Below are 22,402 nucleotides of genomic sequence, written 5' to 3'. Positions count from 1 at the left end.
GTCAGGAAGACTCTTCCCAGGACTACTACTTATATGGGGCCCAGGAGATTTGAGTTCACTAATGCCACCTAAAACGTAGCCAGGCTGTCTCCTCATAGGTACATACACCAGTCTGGCCTGTTTGAACTTCTGGCAATTAGAGGTGTGTGTGTTTTATTTTATTTTATGATATATTTTTTGAGACGGAGTCTTGCTCTGTCGCCCAGGCTGGAGTGCAGTGGTGTGATCTCGGCTCACTGCAAGCTCTGCCTCCTGGGTTCACACCATTCTCCTGCCTCAGCCTCCCGAGTAGCTGGGACTACAGGCACCCGCCACCATGCCCGGCTAATTTTTTCTTGTATTTTTAGTAGAGACGGGGTTTCACCGTGTTAGCCAGGATGGTCTCAATCTCCTGACCTCGTGATCCGCCCACCTCGGCCTCCCAGAGTTCTGGGATTACAGGCGTGAGCCACTACACCTGGCGAGGTGTGTTTTTTGTCTGAGAAGGATTGAACGTGGCCAAGCCATCTAAGTCTGGATGCTGACCCCAGTCCCTTATGGAGCCTGGATGGCCTAGGCAGGGCAGGCAGGACTGGTGGACTGGGAGTAAGGGCTAGCCTCTTATCCAGCCTACGACTCACTTCTCATGATGGGCTGGGCTCCAAGGCTCCTCTTGGAGGGCACCTAACATCTTCCCATAATCAGGATTACAGATTACCCATATCAGAGTTCAGAGAATAAAAATGAAGAAAAGGCCCTACCAGAGAACTGTGCCAAAGAAATAGGGAGTGATAGGGAGCTTAGGGCCTCGTTCCAGGACCATCCCAAGTTAGTTTAGCCAAGAGAGGGCATGTAGGGAAGGCTACCTAAGGAGACTACAATCTTGAAAAGAGAAGCCTGTGAGTCACCTTCCCAGCCAGGCTGCCTGCATGGGTTTGGTCTGTGGCCACAGCTCACCTCCTGATAGCGTGCAATGCCTCCATTGACAGCTGCATCAATGACACCATTCAGGCACATGCTTAGCAGGTTGATGTTGCCATGCACCTGCTTGTGTTGATACTGGCTGATCAGGGAGCGTAGCTCCTGGTTCTTATTCTCAACCACTTGGATGGCATTCTCCAGAGGGCTCACCTCCACCTAGGGGTACACAGCACACAGAGTCATCCCAGAAACGATGATAACCCCTCATCATATTCCTGAGACCTGGGGTCTAAGATCTGTGGTATTGATTCCCCTTCCTTGTTCCTGTGAACTTGAGACTCTCTGGACACTTTCCACTTCTGTTTTCTGATTTATAGGCACTTGGAAGTACAGCAAATAGTGAAGAACACTAGTTCTGAAATCAGAACACTCTGCTTTTTGAATCTCAGAGAATAGTTTTCTCATATGTAAAGTGGGAGGCTGAAAATACCTGCTGCTCAGGGGTGTTGTATGGATTAGATGAGAGAAGATACACAAAGATCCTAGCACAGGGTTGACCTGTGGGAGCCTAGGCCAGGCAGGTGGCCGAAGCTCTCTTTATCTTCAGTCCTTAGAGAAGGGCCCCCAGAGCTGGGGCTGAGGGAGCAGTTGTGAAGCTCAGCTTCATCTGAGACATGTCTCACCAGTTCCCTTCTCTCCACTTCAAACCACCGAGAGATGCCAGGCAAGCTGTGGGTCAGGGTCAGTGTGGTACGTTCAATCCACAGGCTCTGTAGGGAGGGAACAGGCAGGTGTGGGCAGTTAGGCAAGTTTTGCCACACCCTGCCTACCTGAGGGATAAAACAGTGAGTTCCCAAGAAAGTTGAGCTTGCCCCTGGACTTGCTGTGTGTACTGCCCCTGTTTTCCTGATTTGTTCACCTTGAATTCATTCTCCTTGTCCTTGGGGCCTTTGTGAAAAGGCCTGTCGTACCGGAACTTCCTCACATTGTTGACGCGATAGAAGCTCTTGACGCGATCTGGTACCCTATCCATCTGCAGAACATCCACATAATCTGGAATGGGCGTCACTGCATAGATCTGCAAGTCTGGGCAGGAAGTGAAGGAGAAATGCAGACTTGCCAGAGATGGACCTGAGAGGTTGACTCCTGTTATCTCCTCAAAGGGGAGAAGTGAACCATAGCCCCTGCTCCTTACTGACAGCCCAGTGGTGGAGGCAGTGGCATCTCCAGGGGCAGATTAGAACCAAGCACAGTTACGTAAATCTCTATCTGCTCTCTCCCTCTCCCTGCTCTAGTAGTTGAGTTTCATGAGCACTCAACCAAGGTGAGATGTCAACAGCCAAGTGTTCTCTGGTGCCCCTTTAAGAAACAAAGGGAAAGAGGGGAATGCAGGCATCCACCCCATGGGAGTGAGAGAAGGCTACAAGGGTCTGGGCTTCCCCTCTATAGGTAAAGTATATTTACTGAAGAACAACTTTTAAATAAAATACTGTTTGAAATCTTTGTGGAAAAAAAGCAGGTAAGAGTCCACTTGCCCTCCCTTCTCTGAAACAAGCTTGCCATAGTCATGGCATCTGTCATGTGGTCCCCAAGGAAGCTGTGTGTGAAAGGTGAGGGGGAGGGCAGTGTTTCCATTCAGACTTCCAAGTGCCACCAAACCAAAGGAACTCCCCCATCCTCTCCTGCTTCGCACATCCTTGGGCCCTGCCCCAGTCTGCCTGATGAAGACAAGAGACAATAATAGAACACATGGGAGTGGCGCAGGTCACAGCACAGGTGGTATTCCTGTGACAAGAGCCCTGATAGGACCCCAAGTCACCCTGTACAGTGATTGCTCCTGGCTGCCTGGGCAGACTCCTCACAGGGCAGGGTGAGGATTAAGCTGTTGGAAGCAGCCAGTCTGAGGGATAAAGACCTTCCTGAAGTCCCACTGATGACTAGACCACCCACTGCTAAGGGCACGCCAGTGCTTCCTCTTTGAGGCATTAGTGAGTTTCTAAGTGTGTGCTAAGCAATGAGGACACACTCAGGTTTAGGGCTATGGGATATCTAACCTATATGGTTGGCAATGTGGTAGAGGGCAGCTGACTGGGTGGACCTCACCTCCCAGGGCCCCTGCCGTCCTCCCACCCAGTATCAAAAGATACACTGGGCATCGCACTGTAGGATGGCGTCATCAGGATGGTTGGGGTGCTGCATGGCGACAGCCTGCGGGAACTCACTGAGCATCCTCTGCTGGAAGGCCTCCAGCCTCTCGTAGTCATGGCCACGGCATACGTATTCTTTGTTCTGCCACAAACATAAGAGCACACTCTATGTATACCTTATTTGTAGCCCCCAACCTCCACACTGGAGTCAGTAGCTACATACATCACGAACATATCTTAGGAGTCTTCTCTGTATCAGGCCCTGGGACAGGCGCAGGGCATTGCCCTCAGTCTCCAGACAATCAAGGAGGGAGAAGAAAAACAAAGCGAGAATTACACTGTGGTGTGGCAGCCCCGAGGGCAGGGTACAGGCTGCAAGAAGCTTGGAAGAAGGAGAAAAACCTTACACAGGAAAGAGAGCAAGGTGGGAGATGTGATTTTAAAAAAATTATGTTTAAAAAATGTCCTGAAAGGTCCACCTAGGTCAGGCTGGTATGGTATGGTATGAGTGGAGAAGGGCAATCTATGTGGATACTGTGACAACCAGGGCAACAACTATCAAGACAGGAAAAGGCGGAGCTGGAAAGAAGGTGTCTGTGTAGAGAACTGGTAAAAGCAGTTGGGCAGAGGGGCACTGCCAGCCCCTCTTGGCATGTCTTCAAAGGAAGAAAGAGAGAAAGAGGCATCACAGAACCAGCCATATGCTTCCTGGGACAGGGTTAATCACTGGGCAGGCCTTGGAAGACCCTGACCCTGACTCCAGTGTTACCAAGGGGTGATTGCTATGGGTGCCATCAAATAAATTTAAATGGCGGGGGGCAGTGATCAAGTGTGTGATTCTGAAGGATCACTTTTATTAGTTGAGACAAACAGTCTAATGTTGCCCAGTGCCCAGGAGGCATTCAGTAGCTGTTTATTGCATTAATAACCCTTTGGCAGCAAACTCCTTTGCAAACATGTCAGCAGAACAAATAGACATCATTCTAAGTACAGATTTCTTAAAATTTTACGTTATGTCACATTTAGTTTGGGTTATGTCTCAGTTTTTCTCTTCGTGGACAAGGCACCCCCAACTCTACTTGCTTTGCCTATATCATAGCTGGTCATGAGTGGGTGGCTGCAGCAAGTTCCCCTGAAACCCACCGGTGACACAGTCTGCCCAACCAACTGCCTAACCAGACCCATTTCAACAAAATGGTATCAGGCACTGACAGCCCCTCTTGGCATGTCTTCAAAGGAAGAAAGAGAGAGAGAGCCATCACAGGGCCAGCCATATGCTTCCCGGGAGAGGGTTAATCACAGGGCAGGCCTTGGAACACCCTGACCTTCTTGAAATAGGATTTCTGTCTCCCTTTTACTTCCTCTCTCACTATGGGAGAACTTGGCTAAGGCTGGGCCATGTATCTGTATTGTCTTTTGTTTTTTTGAGATAGAGTCTCACTCTCTTGCCCAGGTTGGAGTGCAGTGTTGCAATCTGGGCTCACTGCAATCTCCACCTCCCGGGCTCAAGTCATTCTCCCACCTCAGCCTCTGAAGTAACTGGGATTACAGGCATCTTGTACCATGCCTGGCTAATTGTTGTATTTTTAGTAGAGATGGGGTTTCGCCATGTTCGCCAGGCTGGTCTTGAGCTCCTGACCTCAGGTGATCCACTTGCCTCAGCCTTCCACAGTGCTAGGATTATAGGCATGAGCCACTGCGTCTGGCCTGGGCCATGTGTCTGGATGAATCAGAATGGAAGGGCACACTAGAAGGGAAGTTAAGGTCAGGAGGAACAGGCTGGCCTCTCCAGTGGAATAGACCAGTAGTCAAAGGACAGAGGCATTTCTACATCTTTGGCTTGATAAACAAAACTGACAAAGAAAGTACTTGTGAAGAACTGGCCTTTTCATATCATTCATATGTACAACCCTCAACAATGTCTGTTCATGGGTCAAATGATGAGAAATAAAAATTCCCTCAAGAAGGGAGGGTTGGATGTTTTCCTGACTCTTTGCAGATTAGTAAATAATCACATTTGTGAGGGGAAGCAGGCAGATGGTCCAGAGAAACCAAGCTGACAGAGCTAAAGTAATAGATGGCCTGTGCATTCAGGGATGGTAGGAGAGTAGCCTAGCCTTCTGGGGAAGGCCCAGCAGGAAGAATGCACAGTGTTGACCTTGAGGCTGACTGTTGGTTTCATGTTCGCCTGGGCAAGAGCCCCAGCATTCCCACAAAAGACAGATCTGGCCGCCACTCCTTTGTACCTGGTTCTTACCATCTGCAAGGCAAAGAGCTACCTCCACTGGGACTTATTATGTTTGCCACAGATGAACTGAGCAGCTGAAATAAGGGAAGGTAGCATGTGGGTTGGCCGAGGAAATTTGTATGCATGAATTATACATGTATTATACCTCCCCTTGAGATTGCATCTTGTGTGGAGATGGGAATGTATTGATGGGTGATATTTCCTAACACCCCTTGTTATTCTTCCTCCATTACCAGGGTCTTTGAAACCACATTTGAACATTTGTACTGTTACTTGTGAGCATGGTTTGGATGGCTTAGATGCAGGTTTTATGCCAGGTCCTACCTGTCAGAAAGCTCCAAGCACCCTGAGACACTAATGTGCCCTGTGACATGGCGCATGAAAGGGTGGGAAACAGGTTGGACCATGATGGAGCATTCCTGCTTGGCAGAATAGAAACAGGGGACACCAGGGCCTGATTCTGTAATATCCAAAATAATGATGTTTTACAGTGAAATCTCAATTTTGATGTACAAATTGTGGATCTACACAAGAAGAAGAAAATGACAAGAAAGCATAATTTGCAAAGATAAAATGAGAAAAAGGCAAGTTACAAGACCAGAATCATTAGTTTGTCAAAGGACTTTCTGGAAACACTTTTGGTTTCTAATTCTTGTACAGCTGCTTCTACTTCTTTTGCTGACCTCCACCACTTCCATTGTTCTTATATGATCTATGTTGATGGGGCTAGTAAATATGCCACTTCTGAAATGCCTGGGCTGGATGGTCACTAGAGATGAAGGAGGCCTAGTCCTCTTAAGAAAGTCTCTCTTCTCATTTCCGGCCAGGTGCGGTGGCTCACGCTTATAATTCCAGCACTTTGGGAGGCCGAGGCAGGCGGATCACTTGAGGTTGGGAGTTCAAGACCAGCCTGACCAACATGGAGAAACCCCGTCTCTATTAAAATACAAAATTAGCTGGGCATGGTGGTGCATGCCTGTAATCCCAGCTACTTGGGAAGGCTGAAGCAGGAGAATCGCTTGAACCTGGGAGGCGGAGGTTGTGGTGAGCTGAGATCATGCCATTGTACTCCAATCCGGGCAACAAGAGCGAAACTCTGTCTCAAAAAAAAAAAAAAAAAAAAAAAAAAAAAAATTCTCTCTACTCATTCCCATTCTGCTACTAGAAACACACTCCTGTGGAACAGTTATAGCCTTCCCGGGGATCACAACTAGGTAAATTAGGCAGTGAGCTTGCTGTTCCTGTCATATTACCAGTGCCCACACAGATCATTTTTTCTTCTAGCCTAGAATGACTACTGCCCAAGAAAAGTGCAAGTTGACCTGCCTTACTTCTGCAATGTGGTTAGCCTGGACTCTGCCGCTAGCAGACTAGCTTTTTTTAAGGAGCTATTAAGCCCGGTTGACCTTTGATGTGATAACAAGTTTGTTATTGCTCATTGGCTAACCCAATTTCTCCAAGAATACAGGATCCCAAACATATCAAAGGGAATTTTCCCAGCTACTTTCTGAGACTTGTGGACAGTGAACTTTAAAGATATCGGAACTGGGGGTGATCAGAGATTAGGTCTCAACTGCTCCAGGGCCCACACATCAGGGCAGCTTCATTTAGATCATCTGAGAACACATCTCTATGGGACTCAGCCTGCAGTGTATGTTGACTGACTACTCCTGGAGCCTCTGAGTTGTGCTGAATAAATAAGAAAATCACAACTGGTGTCAGTAGATCTATACTCAGTCATCCTTTCCACTCTTTTTATATTCTGGTTCAACCTGCCAGGGAATGGTAGGGAGAAAAGGCTGTTGTCATCCTGGGTCAGAGAACTGGCTGCCTATAAGAGGCTTTCTACAGCCAAACGCAGTGCTTGGCAGCTCCCTCAGGATCCCAGGAACCACATGCTGGCTACAGTGCAGCCAGGAGGAAAAACCATCATTTCAGATGACAAACCCTAAGAGGTCAGTCTACTGTTAAGGTCAGGGCTTTACTGGCGCCCTGTATGGCTGAGAAGACTCACAATGGAGGTTCCAGGCACTGGAGGCAGAAGTTGGAAGGTACCTATGGGACATACTTAGACCCTGGTCACTTCCTGAAGAAACTCCATTGATTTGGTAAGAAAGCCACCCTCACACATTCCTGGTAGCTACAGAACAACAGAGCAGACTAAAACAGAGTCTGAAGTTGGCAGCCAGTCCAGTCAAATAAAACCAAATGCCTGTTGTTAACTGGTCTATCCTCTGTAAAAAAGTATTCAGCAGAAAAGGCAAAAAGGGGAAGACAAGAATACAGGTTTTAAGTGAATTATGTGTAAAATTATATAAGTTCTTGTGACCATCTGAATGGACTCACCCGAAGAAAGAAAGGAAACTTCCTGCCATAGAAGCCGACCCGAAAGAACTCAGGCTCCAGGCGTTGCTGCTCCATAATGTTGTCATAGTAGCTGGCCTCCATTTTCTGTGAATGAGAAAGGTCTTCGGGTTGGCTTGACTGCTGTTGGTATCCAAAGCAAGTTCTCCTAGGCCCAACTGGACACTGTCTTCCGGAAAGGGATCATGGCAACTCAATCTAGATAAGAAGTAAGTGAGCCTCTAGACATGACCAGCCTCTCTCTAGGGAGTTGCATTATGGAAGAGAAGGCCCTCCATCACCACTGTCTGATGGTGGGATGGGGACAGGCCTGCCCACTGCAGCCCTGTGTAGCTGCTGTGAATGTCCTTCCTAGGGAGTGGACTCAGCCCTATAGATTCCTGTACTTGGGAGGCACACTTTTAACATGGACTTTTTCTGCCCAGGGATTTCTGGTTTTGACCAATACTCACTATACCAGTTGACCCCTGACTAGGTTGCTTGTAGCTGGCTATCAGCAATTCTCACCACCATTTTGTATCAGTCCAACTCTTGTTCATCTATTATCTGACTAAAGATGCTAACAACTGTAGTGAGGAAGGCTCAGATGCTAACAGCACTGGTACTCATTCCAAGTTAAGATAGTTTAAATTTGAAAAGCTAACTAATATCCATGATGTCTAGCATTCCAAGGTCTGTAACTTTTTTAGTTGTGGCTGACCTGGCTTCACACTCACACAAAACTCACTGAAACTTCGATTGGGAAGATAGCTCTAATGCATTAAATCAAGCCAGCCTGCCAGAACGGGTTAAGAAGCCACTGCTAGAGGAACATGCCCAAACACCAATCTGGATCAGAGAACAGGAGAGTTAGCCACAAGGATGAGGGTGCAGAAAGGGTGAGTTGAGACTGCTAGCCTCTTTTTCGCTGATGAAATCAGCAGCCATTATGATTGAGAACCCAGCACCAGCAACCAGAAAAAATTTGGTGCAGACCTTCAAAGCCCATCGGGCATTTAATTTAATTTTTTAATATTCTGCATCAAAGAAGGCAGCAAGTACAACATGTTTAAAATTGACCATAAGCAAAGTGGGGAAAGCTCTTATAAAGATTTTGGATGAAGCATCCATAAACAAAACCATTCCAGGAAAAGCTTCTCTGTGAAGCTGAGCTGCCACCTCCTTCTCTTTCTTGAAACCACCATCCTATCCTGCCTATGCTACTTCTCCCTTCTCTGAGCACCATGGCTCTTGGGGTCCAGATCATACAATTATTTTTCAGGTGTTATTTTTGGTTTCCTAGTCAGACTGCAAGTGTCCTGAGGGCAGGAGTCTTGGCTTTTGTTTCTCTTGTATTGTCCACAGCACTAAACCAAGGGCTAGGCCCACAGAGAATGCTCCTTTAGAAACTGATGCCAGTCAGGGCTGGGGTGGGGGGAGGGGCACAGCTCACCCGAATCCAGCTGAGGCTCTGGTAATCATAGAGGCTCTCGTACTGACACGCCAGCTCCCTGCACAGTGGGATCCCAAACTCCCAGCTCTGTGTCAGAAATAGAAACAGGGCTTCAGCATCTCATCCTCAGAATGGCCGAAGCCCACATTAAATACATCAGAAGACACACAAAAGGTCTCCCGCCAGCTCCAACTCGTGTCACAAAGAACATATGCCTCAAAACCAATTTGGGGGTCATGACACAGCCGTGTGGCTTTCTAGCTCAAGCATAGCTTTTAGGTCTCTGCTCAAATGTCTCCACCTCCAAGAGGCCTTCCCTGACTACTTTGTCAAGAAGAGGCACTTCCTTGTCCATTTCTGTTCTGTTACTATGAAGTTATCTTAATTTTAAAAAATTACTTACTTTTTTGTTGTATTAGTCTCAATCAGATGATAAACACAAAGAGGGCAGGGACCCTGTTTGTTTTATTCTCAGAGACTAGAACAATGCCAGGGATGTATCAGGTACTCAGTAAAGATTTATTTGATAAGTTAATGAAACACTGATTTTTAGATTAAGATTGTTTAAGCTCCAAAACAAGTATGGAAATCAAGAAGAAAATGCCTGAGTACTCAAGGACTTGGCAGTAGGTCGGACAATTTCCTTTATGGAACTATTTGACCTTAAATTAGGCTTCAGATGATCCTTGCCTAGTTAGATTCCAGGCTTTCTGTGGTATGGCTCCTGTTATAGTAACATGCCCATGCAACAGCCTGAGGGAAGGCTGCAGTGGCCTTCATTAAGAGGTGATATTATCCATTTCCTCCTTTAAAAAATATATACCTCTTTTGGAAGTCAAATTGTCCCTGTTTGCAGATGACATGATTGTATATTTAGAAAACCCCATCGTCTCAGTCCAAAATCTCCTTAAGTTGATAAGCAACTTCAGCAGTCTCAGGATACAAAATCAATGTGCAAAAATCACAAGCATTCTTGTACACCAATAACAGACAAACAGCCAAATCATGAGTGAACTCTCATTCACAATTGTTTCAAAGAGAATAAAATACCCAGGAATCCAGCTTACAAGGGATGTGAAGGACCTCTTCAAGGAGAACTACAAATCACTGCTCAATGAAATAAAAGAGGACATAAACAAATGGAAGAACATTCCATGCTCATGGATAGGAAGAATCAATATCGTGAAAATGGCCATATTGCCCAAGGTAATTTATAGATTCAATGCCATCCCCATCAAGCTACCAGTAACTTTCTTCACAGAATTGGAAAAAAACTGCTTTAAAGATCATATGGAACCAAAAAAGAGCCCACCTTGTCAAGAAAATCCTAAGCAAAAGGAACAAAGCTGGAGGCATCACACTACCTGACTTCAAACTATACTACAAGGCTACAGTAACCAAAACAGCACGGTACTGGCACCAAAACAGATATGGACCAATGGAACAGAACAGAGCCCTCAGAAATAATGCCACTCATCTACAACCATCTGATCTTTGACAAACCTGACAAAAACAAGAAATGGGGAAAGGCTTTCCTATATAATAAATGGTGCTGGGAAAACTGGCTAGCCATATGTGGAAAGCTGAAACGGGATCCCTTCCTTATACCTTATACAAAAATTAATTCAAGATGGATTAAAGACTTAAATGTTAGACCTAAAACCATAAAAACCCTAGAAGAAAACTTAGGCAGTACCACCCAGGACATAGTCATGGGCAAGGACTTCATGACTAGAACACCAAAAGCAATGGCAACAAAAGCCAAAATTAACAAATAGGATCTAATTCAACTAAAGAGCTTCTGCACAGCAAAAGAAACTATCATCAGAGTGAACAGGCAACCTACAGAATGGGAGAAAACTGTTACAATCTACCCATCTGACAAAGGGCTAGTATCCAGAATCTACAAAGAACTTAAACAAATTTACAAGAAAAAAATCAAACAACCCCATCAAAAAGTGGGCAAAGTATAAGAACAGACACTTCTCAAAAGAAGACATTTATGCAGCCAACAGACATATGAAAAAATGCTCATCATCACTGGCCATCAGAGAAATGCAAATCAAAACCACAATGAGATACCATCTCACACCAGTTAGAATGGTGATCATTAAAAAGTCAGGACATAACAGGTGCTGGAGAGGATGTGGAGAAATAGGAACACTTTTACACTGCTGGTGGGACTGTAAACTAGTTCAACCATTGTGGAAGACAGTGTGGCGATTCCTCAAGGATCTAGAACTAGAAATACCATTTGACCCAGCCATCCCATTCCTGAGTATATACCCAAAGGATTATAAATCATGCTGCTATAAAGACACATGCACACATATGTTTATTGCGGCACTATTCACAATAGCAAAGACTTGGAATCAACCCAAATGTCCATCAATGATAGACTGGATTAAGAAAATGTGGCACATATACACTATGGAATACTATGCAGCCATAAAAAGGATGAGTTCATGTCCTTTGTAGGGACATGAAGCTGGAAACCATCATTCTGAGCAAACTATCACAAGGACAGAAAACCAAACACCGCATGTTCTCACTCAGGTGGGAACTGAACAATGAGAACACTTGGACACACGGTGGTGAACATCACGCACTGGGGCCTGTTGTGGGGTGGGGGGAGGGGGGAGGGATAGCATTAGGAGAAATACCTAATGTAAATGATGAGTTAATGGGTGCAGCACACCAACATGGCACATGTATACATATGTAACACACCTGCACGTTGTGCACATGTACCCTAGAACTTAAAAGTATAATAATAATAATAATAATAAATATATATATATACCTCTTTTGGTTAGATTGAGGGTCATTAGTTTACTTGATATTTTACCCAGACTCCTCAACTTCTCAATACTAATAAAAATTTTTTATTATAGGAAATTTAAGCATATGGAAAAGTAGAGAGACTAGAAGAATAAACCCCTATCCATCATCCAGCTTCAACAATGACCAACTCACAGCCAATCTTGTATTATTCATACCCCATTCACTTATTCCTCCCCATAGCATTTGAAGCAAATCTCAGATATAATTTCACCAGTAAATATTTCAGCATAAATCATTAAACATAAGGACTATATTTGTAAGAATACTCTTTGAAATAGCATCAGGGAGAAGGAAAATATTGTTTCATTTGCAATTGTGTTTCTCAAAAGAATATATTTTTCTATCCTTCAAAGAAATTAACACCACATGGATTGAAACTGCAGGACCGATTAAAAAGATTAAACAAACCAAAGAGGTGTTTGTTGTTGTTGTTGTTGTGTGCGGTTTTTTTTTTTTTTTTTTTAGAAACAAGGTCTTGCTCTGTCACCCAGGCTACAATGCACTGGCATGCAACCTTTAATGCTTGGGCTCAAGAGATTCTCTTGCCTCAACCTCCTGAGTAGCTAGGACTACAGGTGGGGCTAGGTGTGTGCCACCATGCCTGGCTAGTTTTTAAAATATTTTATAGAGATGGGGTCTCGCTATGTTACCTTGGCTGGTCTCAAACTTGTAGTCTCAAGCCATCCTACCACCTTGGCCTCTCAAAGTGTTGACATTACAGGCATGAGCTACCATGCCCAGCCAAACGGAATTTTAAATAGACCCTGACTCCTTGCTTTAATATAATGCCTGTGCCTCAGTGAGCTAGAAAGCCTCTTGTACCCCCATTATCACAGCTTTCAAGAGGGCGTATATCAGTCCTCTGCAAGTGCTGCTTGGGCAGGTTTCAGCAATGGACCCAGAACAGGGTCTATCTGGCTGGCAGCTTCATGGGGGCTAGCTAAGTTTATAGCTGAGTTGTGTAGAGACTTCTGGCCAGCCTTTCAAGAGCCACTCCATGGGAGACTGCTCATTTAGATGACAATGGCTATATGTGGGGCTAAAGATGCCCTGTCTGCTAACAGTAGCTTCCAATAAAAACAGGTCTTCTCCTCCACTGGGATCAATGCTCATCTATCTTGCTGGCATCTCTGCCCTAGCTTGTAACCCTGATGCTCCAAGGCATCCCTCCCCACCATACTTATCTTTAGAATGAACCAGGACCAAGAATTTTAAGACACCCTGCAAACCTTGAGGGGTATGCTGGAACACTGGTGGGCTTGGGGGCTTTGAGAGCTGCCTCTGCACAGAGTTAGTAAATATACTACAGGTGCAATGCATTCCCACCCACATCTTTCGCCTTGGTTTCCCTCCTTCAGGCAGGAGGCAAAGCTGACTCTAAAACTCCCTACCAGTGTCTAAAATCCAGTCACCTCTACCAGCTCCTGCAGATTTGTGCTTTTGTTTTGTTTTGTTTTGTTTTGTTTTGAGACAGAGTCTTGCTCTGTCACTCAGGCTGGAGTACAGTGGTGCAATCTCAGCTCACTGCAACCTCCACCTTCCACGTTTAAGTGATTCTCGTGACTCAGCCACTCGAATAGCTGGGACTACAGGCGTGCGCCACCACACCTGGCTAATTTTTGTATTTGTAGTAGAGACGAGCTTTTACCATGTTGGCCAGGCTGGTCTTGAACTCCTGACCTCAAGTGATTCGCCCACCTTGGCCTCCCAAAGTGTTGGGATTACAATTGTGAGCCACCTTGCCTGGCCTAATATGTGCTTTTATAGATCCTTGTTGCTCCCTTGCAGGGACAGCACAAAAAGTTGTACTGACTTAGGGCTCATTCTAATCAAATGGCAAAGGAAGGGAAAAGCATGGGCCACCAGTCTGTTTGCACATTACATATTAGAAGTAACAGTCATTCCTTCAAAAGAGTGTGGACCATGGTAAACCCTCAAGCAGGAGAGCTCAAGCCCACTCCCACAGAAGTGGTTGGTGTAGCCCTGATGCTCTGCTAGCCTCTGTCCAGCTTCTCCTCCTGCCTGCTTCCTCCACCTAGAGATAAGGACCAGTTCTGACCTTCACATCACCCCTTTCTTCTCTCAACTCTCACCCTGCCACATCCTGTCTCTTTGGAGTTTCCTTCTCTCCTTGTCTGGCCTGGGAGAGCTGACTCTCTGTGGACCAGAGCCCAGTCCAACTTGTAGCAGGTTTATAAGTCAACTACCTCACTACAGGACAGAATGGCCCAGAACTAGACTATGGCCATGTTATTAGCCACGGCTAATCCTCTTGGGTACCCAGGACATAAACATGGGACCAAGGGAGATTGTGTTGTCTAACGCAGACACCAGAGAGCATGTGCCAGCTTTGAGGGGTGTACAGGAACAATGGTGGGTCTGGGGGCTTTAAGAGCTGCCTCTGCACAGAGGTAGCGAATGTACTACAGGTGCAATGCATCCCCATCTACATCTTTCCCCTTGGTTTCCCTCCTTCAGGCAGAAAGCAAAGCTACTCTAAAATGTCTTACCAGTCTCTGAAATCCAGTCACTTCTCTTCTACTACTCTTTGTCCTCGTTCATTCTAAAGATAACTGGAGTAGAGGCCTTGGAGCGAGTGCCTTGGAGCAGCAGGGTTACAAACTAGGGAAGAGATGCCAGCAAGACAGATGAGCCTTGATCCCAGTGGAGGACATTTGTTTCACTGGAAGCTACTGTCAGCAGGCAGGGCATCTTTAGCCCTACATGGGGCCATCATCACCTAAATGAGCAGTCCCTATGGGGCAGGTCTTGAGGGTAATGTGTGGAAGAAAAGCCAGGAGGGGCGTGCCTTGTGAGGCAGGGTGTGCTGGCAGTGTTGAGAGGTAGAAACTCACTACCTGTTCCTCCTTTCTTTCTTTGCCCTTCTCTTGTTGCCAAGGTGGCTTTTCTCTTGGTGCCAAGCATCCCTGCCATAAGAACATCTTTTTCCCATAGCATCTAGGTTTTGCTTTTCTAGAACCATGGTTTTCTTCTTGAAAACCCTGAATATTTTCAAGAAGAACTGGTTAATCTCACCTGATGGTTTCATCATGAGCTGAGGCACAGGAACAGACAAGGTAGGCCTCCTGTGTGAGCCTAGGACAGTGGGCCTGATGACTGCTCCTTTGAGGATAAACTCATGAGAGGGCTCACTGAGTGGTCTCTACTCAGCATAGACTCTGCTTCTCCAGCAATTCAGGGCAAAGGCAGGATTGCAGAAGTGAGGAGATTCCTGAGAAGGTGGCCTATGGAGTCTCCTAGTCCTTCTCTCCTTCTTGTCCATCTATAGTACTCAGGCACACTTTGTGTTTTACTCCCTAGTCCATGTTAAAGTTTAATCCTGCTTTTCTATGCATTACCATAATGTGGGATGAAGAGGGGACCATCAATGCTCATGCATCCCACAGGCAGACTCAGTGAGATTAGAATAACTCTCTACTCTGTACTTTGTGCCCATGGAAAGAAATGAGAATGAATGCACTAGAAGCACACATGCATACTCACACCATGCTTATGTCATTCCCTGTGAGCTAGGAGGGCTTGCTGGGCATGTAGGTGAGGGGCAGCTCCAGGTTAGCCAGGAGCCAGAAAACCAGCCTAAAACTGCAAGTGAGGGGCTCTGTGTCAGGTCCTGGATCAGCAAGGACCAGAGGTTTTGGGTCAGCTTTGTGGATCAGTCGCACAGGCTGGCTGAGAGCTGAGCATGGGCATCCTTTCTGGGCTAGGTTACATAAGAGTTTCTGTGCTTTTGGAAAGGTTCCTGCTTACCAGTGCATTCTCTGCATGGGGAAATGTTTTCTGAGTGAATATTTTTGACAAACACAGAAGTCCCCCATGTTATGTAAAACTGAAGAATGTTTTCTGATTTATAGGCAAAAGCCATTAATGTTTACATCTTTCTTTTTGATGAAAAAACTCATCTCAAAAACCAATTTCTATTTGAGTCAGGGGCTCAGTTACTACAGTTCCCTGAATGACCCTATTTCAGCTTGAAAACGTGCTCAAAGCTTAGTAATGAGAAAATGGCTTCAACAAGTTTTTCCAGCACATGGGCCACATTCAACAGTAGGTAGTCAGAGGGCCCCACATAGAGCTCTCCCAGTGATGGGAGCAGAATGGCTGGAGCCCCAAGGAAGCCTAAACCAGTGCTGACAATGCTGCCAATCCCATAGAAACTAGTTTGATGGAAAGTAACCCCAATACGAGAGGAGCCCTGGCTGTGCTGTAGGGAAGGGAAATCTAAAAAAAGAACACATACCAGTAAGAAGCAGTTTAGGCCTCCTTTGGCTGTGATTAAAATCCATTCATTTCTACCACTCATATTTTATAGGGCAGCAGATTAGAAAGCCATATTAGTTCTTTAAGTAAATCCAATAAAAACAAACAGGGTTCCAGAAGCCCCTGCTGTAGAAGCATTCATATTTATAGATAGGCAAAGCTGGTATGTGGGGTAGTCTCTAACACCTACAATCTGGATATGGCTTTCAAGTCACAGAATTAAGCTGTTGTCTTTTTCTCCCTCAGAGAAAATCATGTGGTCTCCATATCTCAGGCACATAGATAGGCACCCACCCACTCACCACCCCACACACCACCCCCTGTAGCTGCTAACCCTATGATGTCAAGATGCCATGCATCACAGCAGAAGCTGAAAGGCTAAAGGGCTTGCCTAATGACGCGTACCTTGCCTTTGTTGAAGTAGTGAATGATCTTCCGGCACAGTCCCTCCTTCCGCTGCCACTCTGTCTGCGATGGGTAGTGGAGGAATTCCCGCAGTGGCCGGTCCTCCCACTGCAGCAGCTCACAGTAAAGGAGCAGGGTAAATGCGGCCTCTGTGGGGACAGACAGCACGGAGGTCCAGGGGCTTCCCTTGCTCAGGGGCCCAGGAGCAGCCTAGAGTCAGAGGACTATGCTGGGCAGAATGCCAGCGCAAGTCATGTGCAGCCCAGGTCAGGGACACTGGATACCAAAGACAGAACAGTGGGCCTGCTCAGCAAGCCAATAACCCTCGTCCATAGCATGAAGGAGCCAAATATCCTGGTAGACACCTTCCTTCCATGGCCTGGTCACCTGTTCCGGCCTCCAGATTAATAAAGAATGACTCAGCTACCCAAAAGTCTGTGTACAGGTGGCTTTGCTGTGGGAGACGTTGACACATCAGAGAGAGCTCTTGGGTTCCTTTCTGCTCAACTGACTACAGCTTCCTTTCCAACCTTCTCAGAACTGGCTCTTAGGGCTCCATTACCAAAGGAACCTAAATTGATACTAGACCCAGAGTGAAGGCCTGGCAACATCTTACTCTATGTGTGGAACAATTAGAGAGGGTTATGTAAAACAACAGCAGTGAAATACCACGGCTCCCTACATTCCGAGGGATGAGTCACACTGAATCACAGCCACGGCTCAGGGGCCTCATTACACAGTTTTCTCTCTTCTGTTCTATTTGTTCATTTTTAGTGGGCATCTCCTACTGGCAAGTTAATTAGTTCTAGCTTCTGTGCTTCTGCCTGGTTTTCAAGGTTCTACTCAAATCTACTCTCCATGACTATGAAGAATCTCATTTCTAACCATTTATTGACCCACTTCCAGCTTTAGCTAGGCCCACTTGCCTGTGTCCACTCTTTAGGCTCCTCCTCATCCTTGCCTCTTTGCCTGTGCCCTTGCCACTGGAACTTCCTGTCAAGGAATGTACACGCCTCCTCATGGGATCAGGAAGCCTTTTTTCTCTAGCGACAAGCCTTGTGGAACTCACGGCCTCCCTCTGGAGCTTAGGAAATCATGGAACGTCTTTTTCTTCCTTGCCTACATTATTTTCAGATGTCATTCCCTGAGCCATCAGAGACAAGGCTTAGCACTCTTTCTCTGTTAAAGTCCCTGACCCAGCCTCTCAGTCATGGCCCAGTTCCCCAGAAGTTTAGCAAATGCTTCTGCTGATACACAACATTTATTAAAGTCTTTCTCTTCACTGCCCTCTCAGAGGGTTGCTGGATCATGGGTGCAAGTGGATGCAGAGAATGGTAGACTCAGCCCAGTCATTTTATTAGTCAGCTGAATTTAAGATTCAAAGCCCAGTCATTTTAGATTTAATTATTGCCAAGCTGTGCTATCAGATAATATATCATCTATGCCAAACACTCTCTAACAGTTAGAGATAAAGAAGGAGGATTCTCTGTTTCTACAAATCTATCTAATTGCAATAGTGTTTGCAGAGAAGGATAGCTTAAATTTCCTGGTCTATCACACAAATTCAAGTCCTATCACCTAAGAGCTAAGACATAATGGCTGGTCACCACAGTGGAGAAAATGGTTCTTTGGGGGGAACGATGGCATGTCAATCAGACAGGACACACACACATGCGCACAACCCCTGATTCAGCGTGGTTCTCAGTAAACAGTTGTGACAGCCACTCTGAAATGCTTTAAAATTTGTTCTAGTTAGAAAAGGCCTTGATGTTGGATTAAATTGTAGATACTATGACAGGCCCTGTCTGGCCTGTCAAGAAGTCAGATGAACACTCTTCATACTCTGCACTGGGAGCGCAATGTGAGCCTGCTATGCAGTTGCAGGGTCTAAAGAACCTAGCCTGCAAGGAAGGTCTGCTAGTGAGTTCTGGAAGTTCCAGGGTTAGGGGGATATTCCTTTGTTATAACCTTAGCTCCAGCTTTGAAAGTCCTCAAAAAGGCTCTCTGTTCATAAGGAGTGACAGTTAGCTCAGGATGCTCTGAACCTGGTGCACCAGAATTTGGAGGTCACCCTTGAGACTTCAGAGGGGTGGACAGGAGGGAAGGAGAGTGAAACAGCCTCAAGTAGTGGAGGACATGGCACAAAGGCACAAGTGGAAGTTCTGCCTGCTTTCTCTCTACCATGTGCCACAAAGGAGTTGAGGGAAATGAGTGAGGTGAGGGGATAGCACAAGTCCCAACATTCTGCTGAGATCTGGCAGGCACCACCCTGAAGCCTTTCTCTGCCTATTGTACAAATCCCTTCAGTTTGTCCTCATGGTCAGGCATGGTTCTCTCTTTTCCCCACTTACCTGTGTAGTTTTCGGCCTGCAAGTGCATGTCACAAAGCTTATGGATGTAGCGGATATACATTTCTTCCTTGTTAATCTCAGATTTGTAAAAATTCTATAATAAAGAGAAGGAAACACCTGTCAACTACCTGTGGAGGCCATAGCCAAGCTCTGGGCAGCTGGCCAAAGCTGTGGGTGTGCTGGGCAGGAGAGGGAGGGCAGGCTCCTGGAGGCAGACAGCACCAGAAGGAGAAAGCACCAGCCAGAAGGAACACCTGCTGTGGGTGGAACCACTGGCAGGTCTATGGGAGCCCTGGGTAGTGTGAAAGAGGAAAAGCATCAGGGCAGATCAGGAGTCAGGGTTGACTGTGAATTGGGGCATGTCAGAGTTAGTGGGTCCCTGCCAAGAGGCCAGGCTAGAGTTCGGTACAAAGAGAAGCTCGTTTCATTCCTTCCCCAAGTAGGAATGTGTCTGGGGAAGTGCAGGCCTCTAAGATACCAGTAACTGGGCTGATGTCCTGATTAAAACCCTCAGGCCTATAGCCATGTATTGTAGAAGGGCCAAGCCAATCACAGCGCAGGACAGAAACCATTTCAGTAGGCAGAGAGGTCAGGGCCCATGTCCTCTCACCATCAGGTTAACAGTACAGCCAATCTTCTTATTCTCTGTTTCCTCTCCTTTCATGCAGTCCCTGGAAGAGACAGCACAGATGAGCACCAGATACGAAGTGGGGCCTTGAGACAACACATAGAACTGTACTATTACTGGGGCATTAGTATGACCAAATCCCAGATTGAGATGGCCTCCAACAGGAACTGTTTCCATAGATGAGGAGTCTACTGTGAGCTCCTTCAGCTTTGGACCCACTCTTGGGGCTCAAATATCTCTTCAACTGAGCCCCTTATTCTGGTGGCAGAGCACAGACAGAGCCCAGAGCTACATCAGGGTATTAAGTGGCACCTACAAAGGTCCTTGGCACAAAAGGGCATATTAATTAAGTGAAAGGCCAAATCCTCAACTTCCCATAAAGGGAGGCACAGAATTCTCCTTAAAGGACAGGTTTCATTTTGTAGGAGTGCTGAATAGAAGCCAAGATCCTCCACTTCATGGCCCTAGCTTCAGGGCTCTGTACATGTTCACCACATAGTTGACATTTCTCCCTACGGTTTCCTTCCTGTGTACTAGTCTTTGGAGCCATCTATCACCAGAAGCAGCAGGTCTCGTGCGTAAAGCATCAGCCAGGACTGAGCTGCATTCATACCTAGCAGGGTCTGGGTATAGGAGGTATCAGGGATGGCCTGTGAGAGACAGGAAAATAGGAACACTGAGAATGGATCCTTTCCAAGATAGGGAGAGGGTTGGTCAAAGCCAAGCTCCTCTGGAAAGGAGCAGAAGCCTGGCACAAGGAGATGAAGGAGAATGAGAACCAGACTGGTGAATCCAGCAAGAAGTCTCCTATGCACACAGCCAGCCAGAGAGCCATCTGCCTGATGTGTCTCCTTCCATAGCAGCCCACACTGCTCTAGAGAAGATCTAGTTTCTTGTGCAGCTGTATATTAGCAGCTCTGGGGAAAAGCTGCAGAAAGGGGTTTATACAGATTTCTAGGGTCAGGTTGGAGAGTGTCTTTGGCTTTGCTCCACTGACAGGCACAGGGCCCAGTGAAGAGCAGTACAGCTGGGAATGAGGGGCCCTAGGCCAAGTCACTGAGCCTCTGGATGGCCATTTGACAAACCCAGTTCTCCCCACCTTCCCATCATGCAGAGGAAGAACCCCGGGATGACTCCTTTGAAAGAAAAAGATGTTGAAAATCCATACTCCTCTCATGATATTTTGCAAAGCCAAATGTCCTTCCTGTGGAAGTCTCCAGTCAGAGTTGACAGGTTTGTGATGTTTGGAACCAAGGCCCTCCTTTCTTGAGGGGGGGGTTGACCTATCACCACATAAGACATTTGGTTCCTATGTAGCCAGACATGAGGGTCCTGAACATCCTTCTGCAGAACCTGTCCCTTTAGTGTTAGCAGGGCCAGGAAACTGCTTGACTTTTCAAGAGAAGTGAGCCTGAGGTCAGATGGCCAAGTTGTTACAAGCAACCCACACAATGGTAGAAGGCATCTGTCTCCCCAGTAAGTTGGCCCCATGAAGGGCAGTGAGATCTTACCTCGCCACTTCAGCATTTAGTGTAGCCACAGGCAGGCATGTAGCTGTGCTACAGAATGGGGGGATGCTTAAGACAAGAGCACATTTCCCAGGAATTCCATTTCCATTTAGTGATTTGTATTTTCTATAAAGCATCTGAAACACTTACCAAGCATTAACTTCTGTTTGGCCATAACCAGAACTTCATAGCTAAGTCCCTTAAACAGAAAGGCACTGGCCTCAACACTGTGATACCAGGGGCATCCTATACACTTCTGTGCTCTATGACTGCTTCTCCTCTGCACTGCTGACAGCAGACTCTTTTTTTGTGTAGCTTTGCATCACTTCTGTGTGGCTACTTCATGGTGGATGCCTTTTAAAGTTTGACTTAGGTGCAGCTGTTGCTTTCCCTCTTGCTCTTTCTCTGAAGGGTGAGCAGGGAAGACTCCTGAAAGAGGCTTCTGAAGCATCTGGCTCACCTGGGTAGTGGGCTGGCTGGGGACTACATCAGTGACCAGGCAGCCCTCATTGCAACCCGAGGGGTCTGGGAAAGGCAGGCTTCATAACCTTCAGTTGCCCGTTCCAGGTACAGGTTCCACTTTGAGCCACAAGGGCTTGGCAACTCTAGCTCTGTCCCTGTCTGTTCCAGGCACAAAGAAAACCCTTCTAGGGCCCTGCTTCCTATCCTGGGAAATATAGTTACTACCAGTGAGAATCTTCATGTTTGACACAGAGTGTCTGAAATTCACACAAAAGTTAAAGACATTGATATAAAAGCTGACGAGGTACTCCTTTGAGTATCTAAAGTTTTGCTAGTCTAACACTGAATCTTACATAACAAGTTCAGGTAATTCTAGAGTACAATCTGTTGATTATGTTTAATCAATGTATATATTTTAAAACTCTGAACAATTATTTTTTTCCTTTTTGTTTGATGTCCTTTCCTTGAGTCATATCAACAACTATTTTCTTTTACTTTTTTTTTTTTTGAGACAGGGTCTCATTTTGTCACCCAGGCTGGAGTTCAGTGGCGCAATCTTGGCTCACTGCATCCTCCACCTCCCCAGATAAAGTGATTTGCCCACCTCAGTCTCCAAAATAGCTGGGACCACAGGTGCATGCCACCACACCTGGCTACTTTTCCAATTTTTCATAGAGATGGGGTTTCACCATATTGCCCAGGTTGGTCTCGAACTCCTGAGCTCAAGCAATTTGCCTGCCTTGGTCTCCCACAGTGTTGGGATTACAGGCATGTGCCATTGTGCCTGGCCAATAACTCTTTTCTTAGTAAGTTCTTGAACTAACTGCATTGAGGT

The 22,402-nt window shown here is 46.3% G+C and overlaps 1 protein-coding gene across 1 annotated transcript in view; it reads right to left on the bottom strand.

Moving 5' to 3' along the window:
- The window catches only part of DOCK3 (dedicator of cytokinesis 3), a 494,638-nt gene that overhangs the window by 27,903 nt on the left and 444,333 nt on the right, over positions 1 to 22,402 (bottom strand). Inside the window, exons 34-42 of the mRNA XM_011992509.1 lie at positions 19,580 to 19,640; positions 18,970 to 19,063; positions 16,619 to 16,767; positions 9,092 to 9,178; positions 7,642 to 7,746; positions 3,048 to 3,189; positions 1,820 to 1,986; positions 1,584 to 1,670; positions 937 to 1,116 (exon numbers count right to left, since the gene is read on the bottom strand). Of these exons, the coding sequence (XP_011847899.1) occupies positions 937 to 1,116; positions 1,584 to 1,670; positions 1,820 to 1,986; positions 3,048 to 3,189; positions 7,642 to 7,746; positions 9,092 to 9,178; positions 16,619 to 16,767; positions 18,970 to 19,063; positions 19,580 to 19,640 (1,072 nt within the window). The remainder of the gene's footprint in view (positions 1 to 936; positions 1,117 to 1,583; positions 1,671 to 1,819; positions 1,987 to 3,047; positions 3,190 to 7,641; positions 7,747 to 9,091; positions 9,179 to 16,618; positions 16,768 to 18,969; positions 19,064 to 19,579; positions 19,641 to 22,402) is intronic.

Source organism: Mandrillus leucophaeus, unplaced genomic scaffold (genome assembly GCF_000951045.1).
Source record: "Mandrillus leucophaeus isolate KB7577 unplaced genomic scaffold, Mleu.le_1.0 Scaffold412, whole genome shotgun sequence".
Classification (NCBI taxonomy): domain Eukaryota; kingdom Metazoa; phylum Chordata; class Mammalia; order Primates; family Cercopithecidae; genus Mandrillus; species Mandrillus leucophaeus.
The sequence above is the reverse complement of the archived record's forward strand: the minus strand, read 5'-3'. Positions and strand labels throughout refer to the sequence as shown.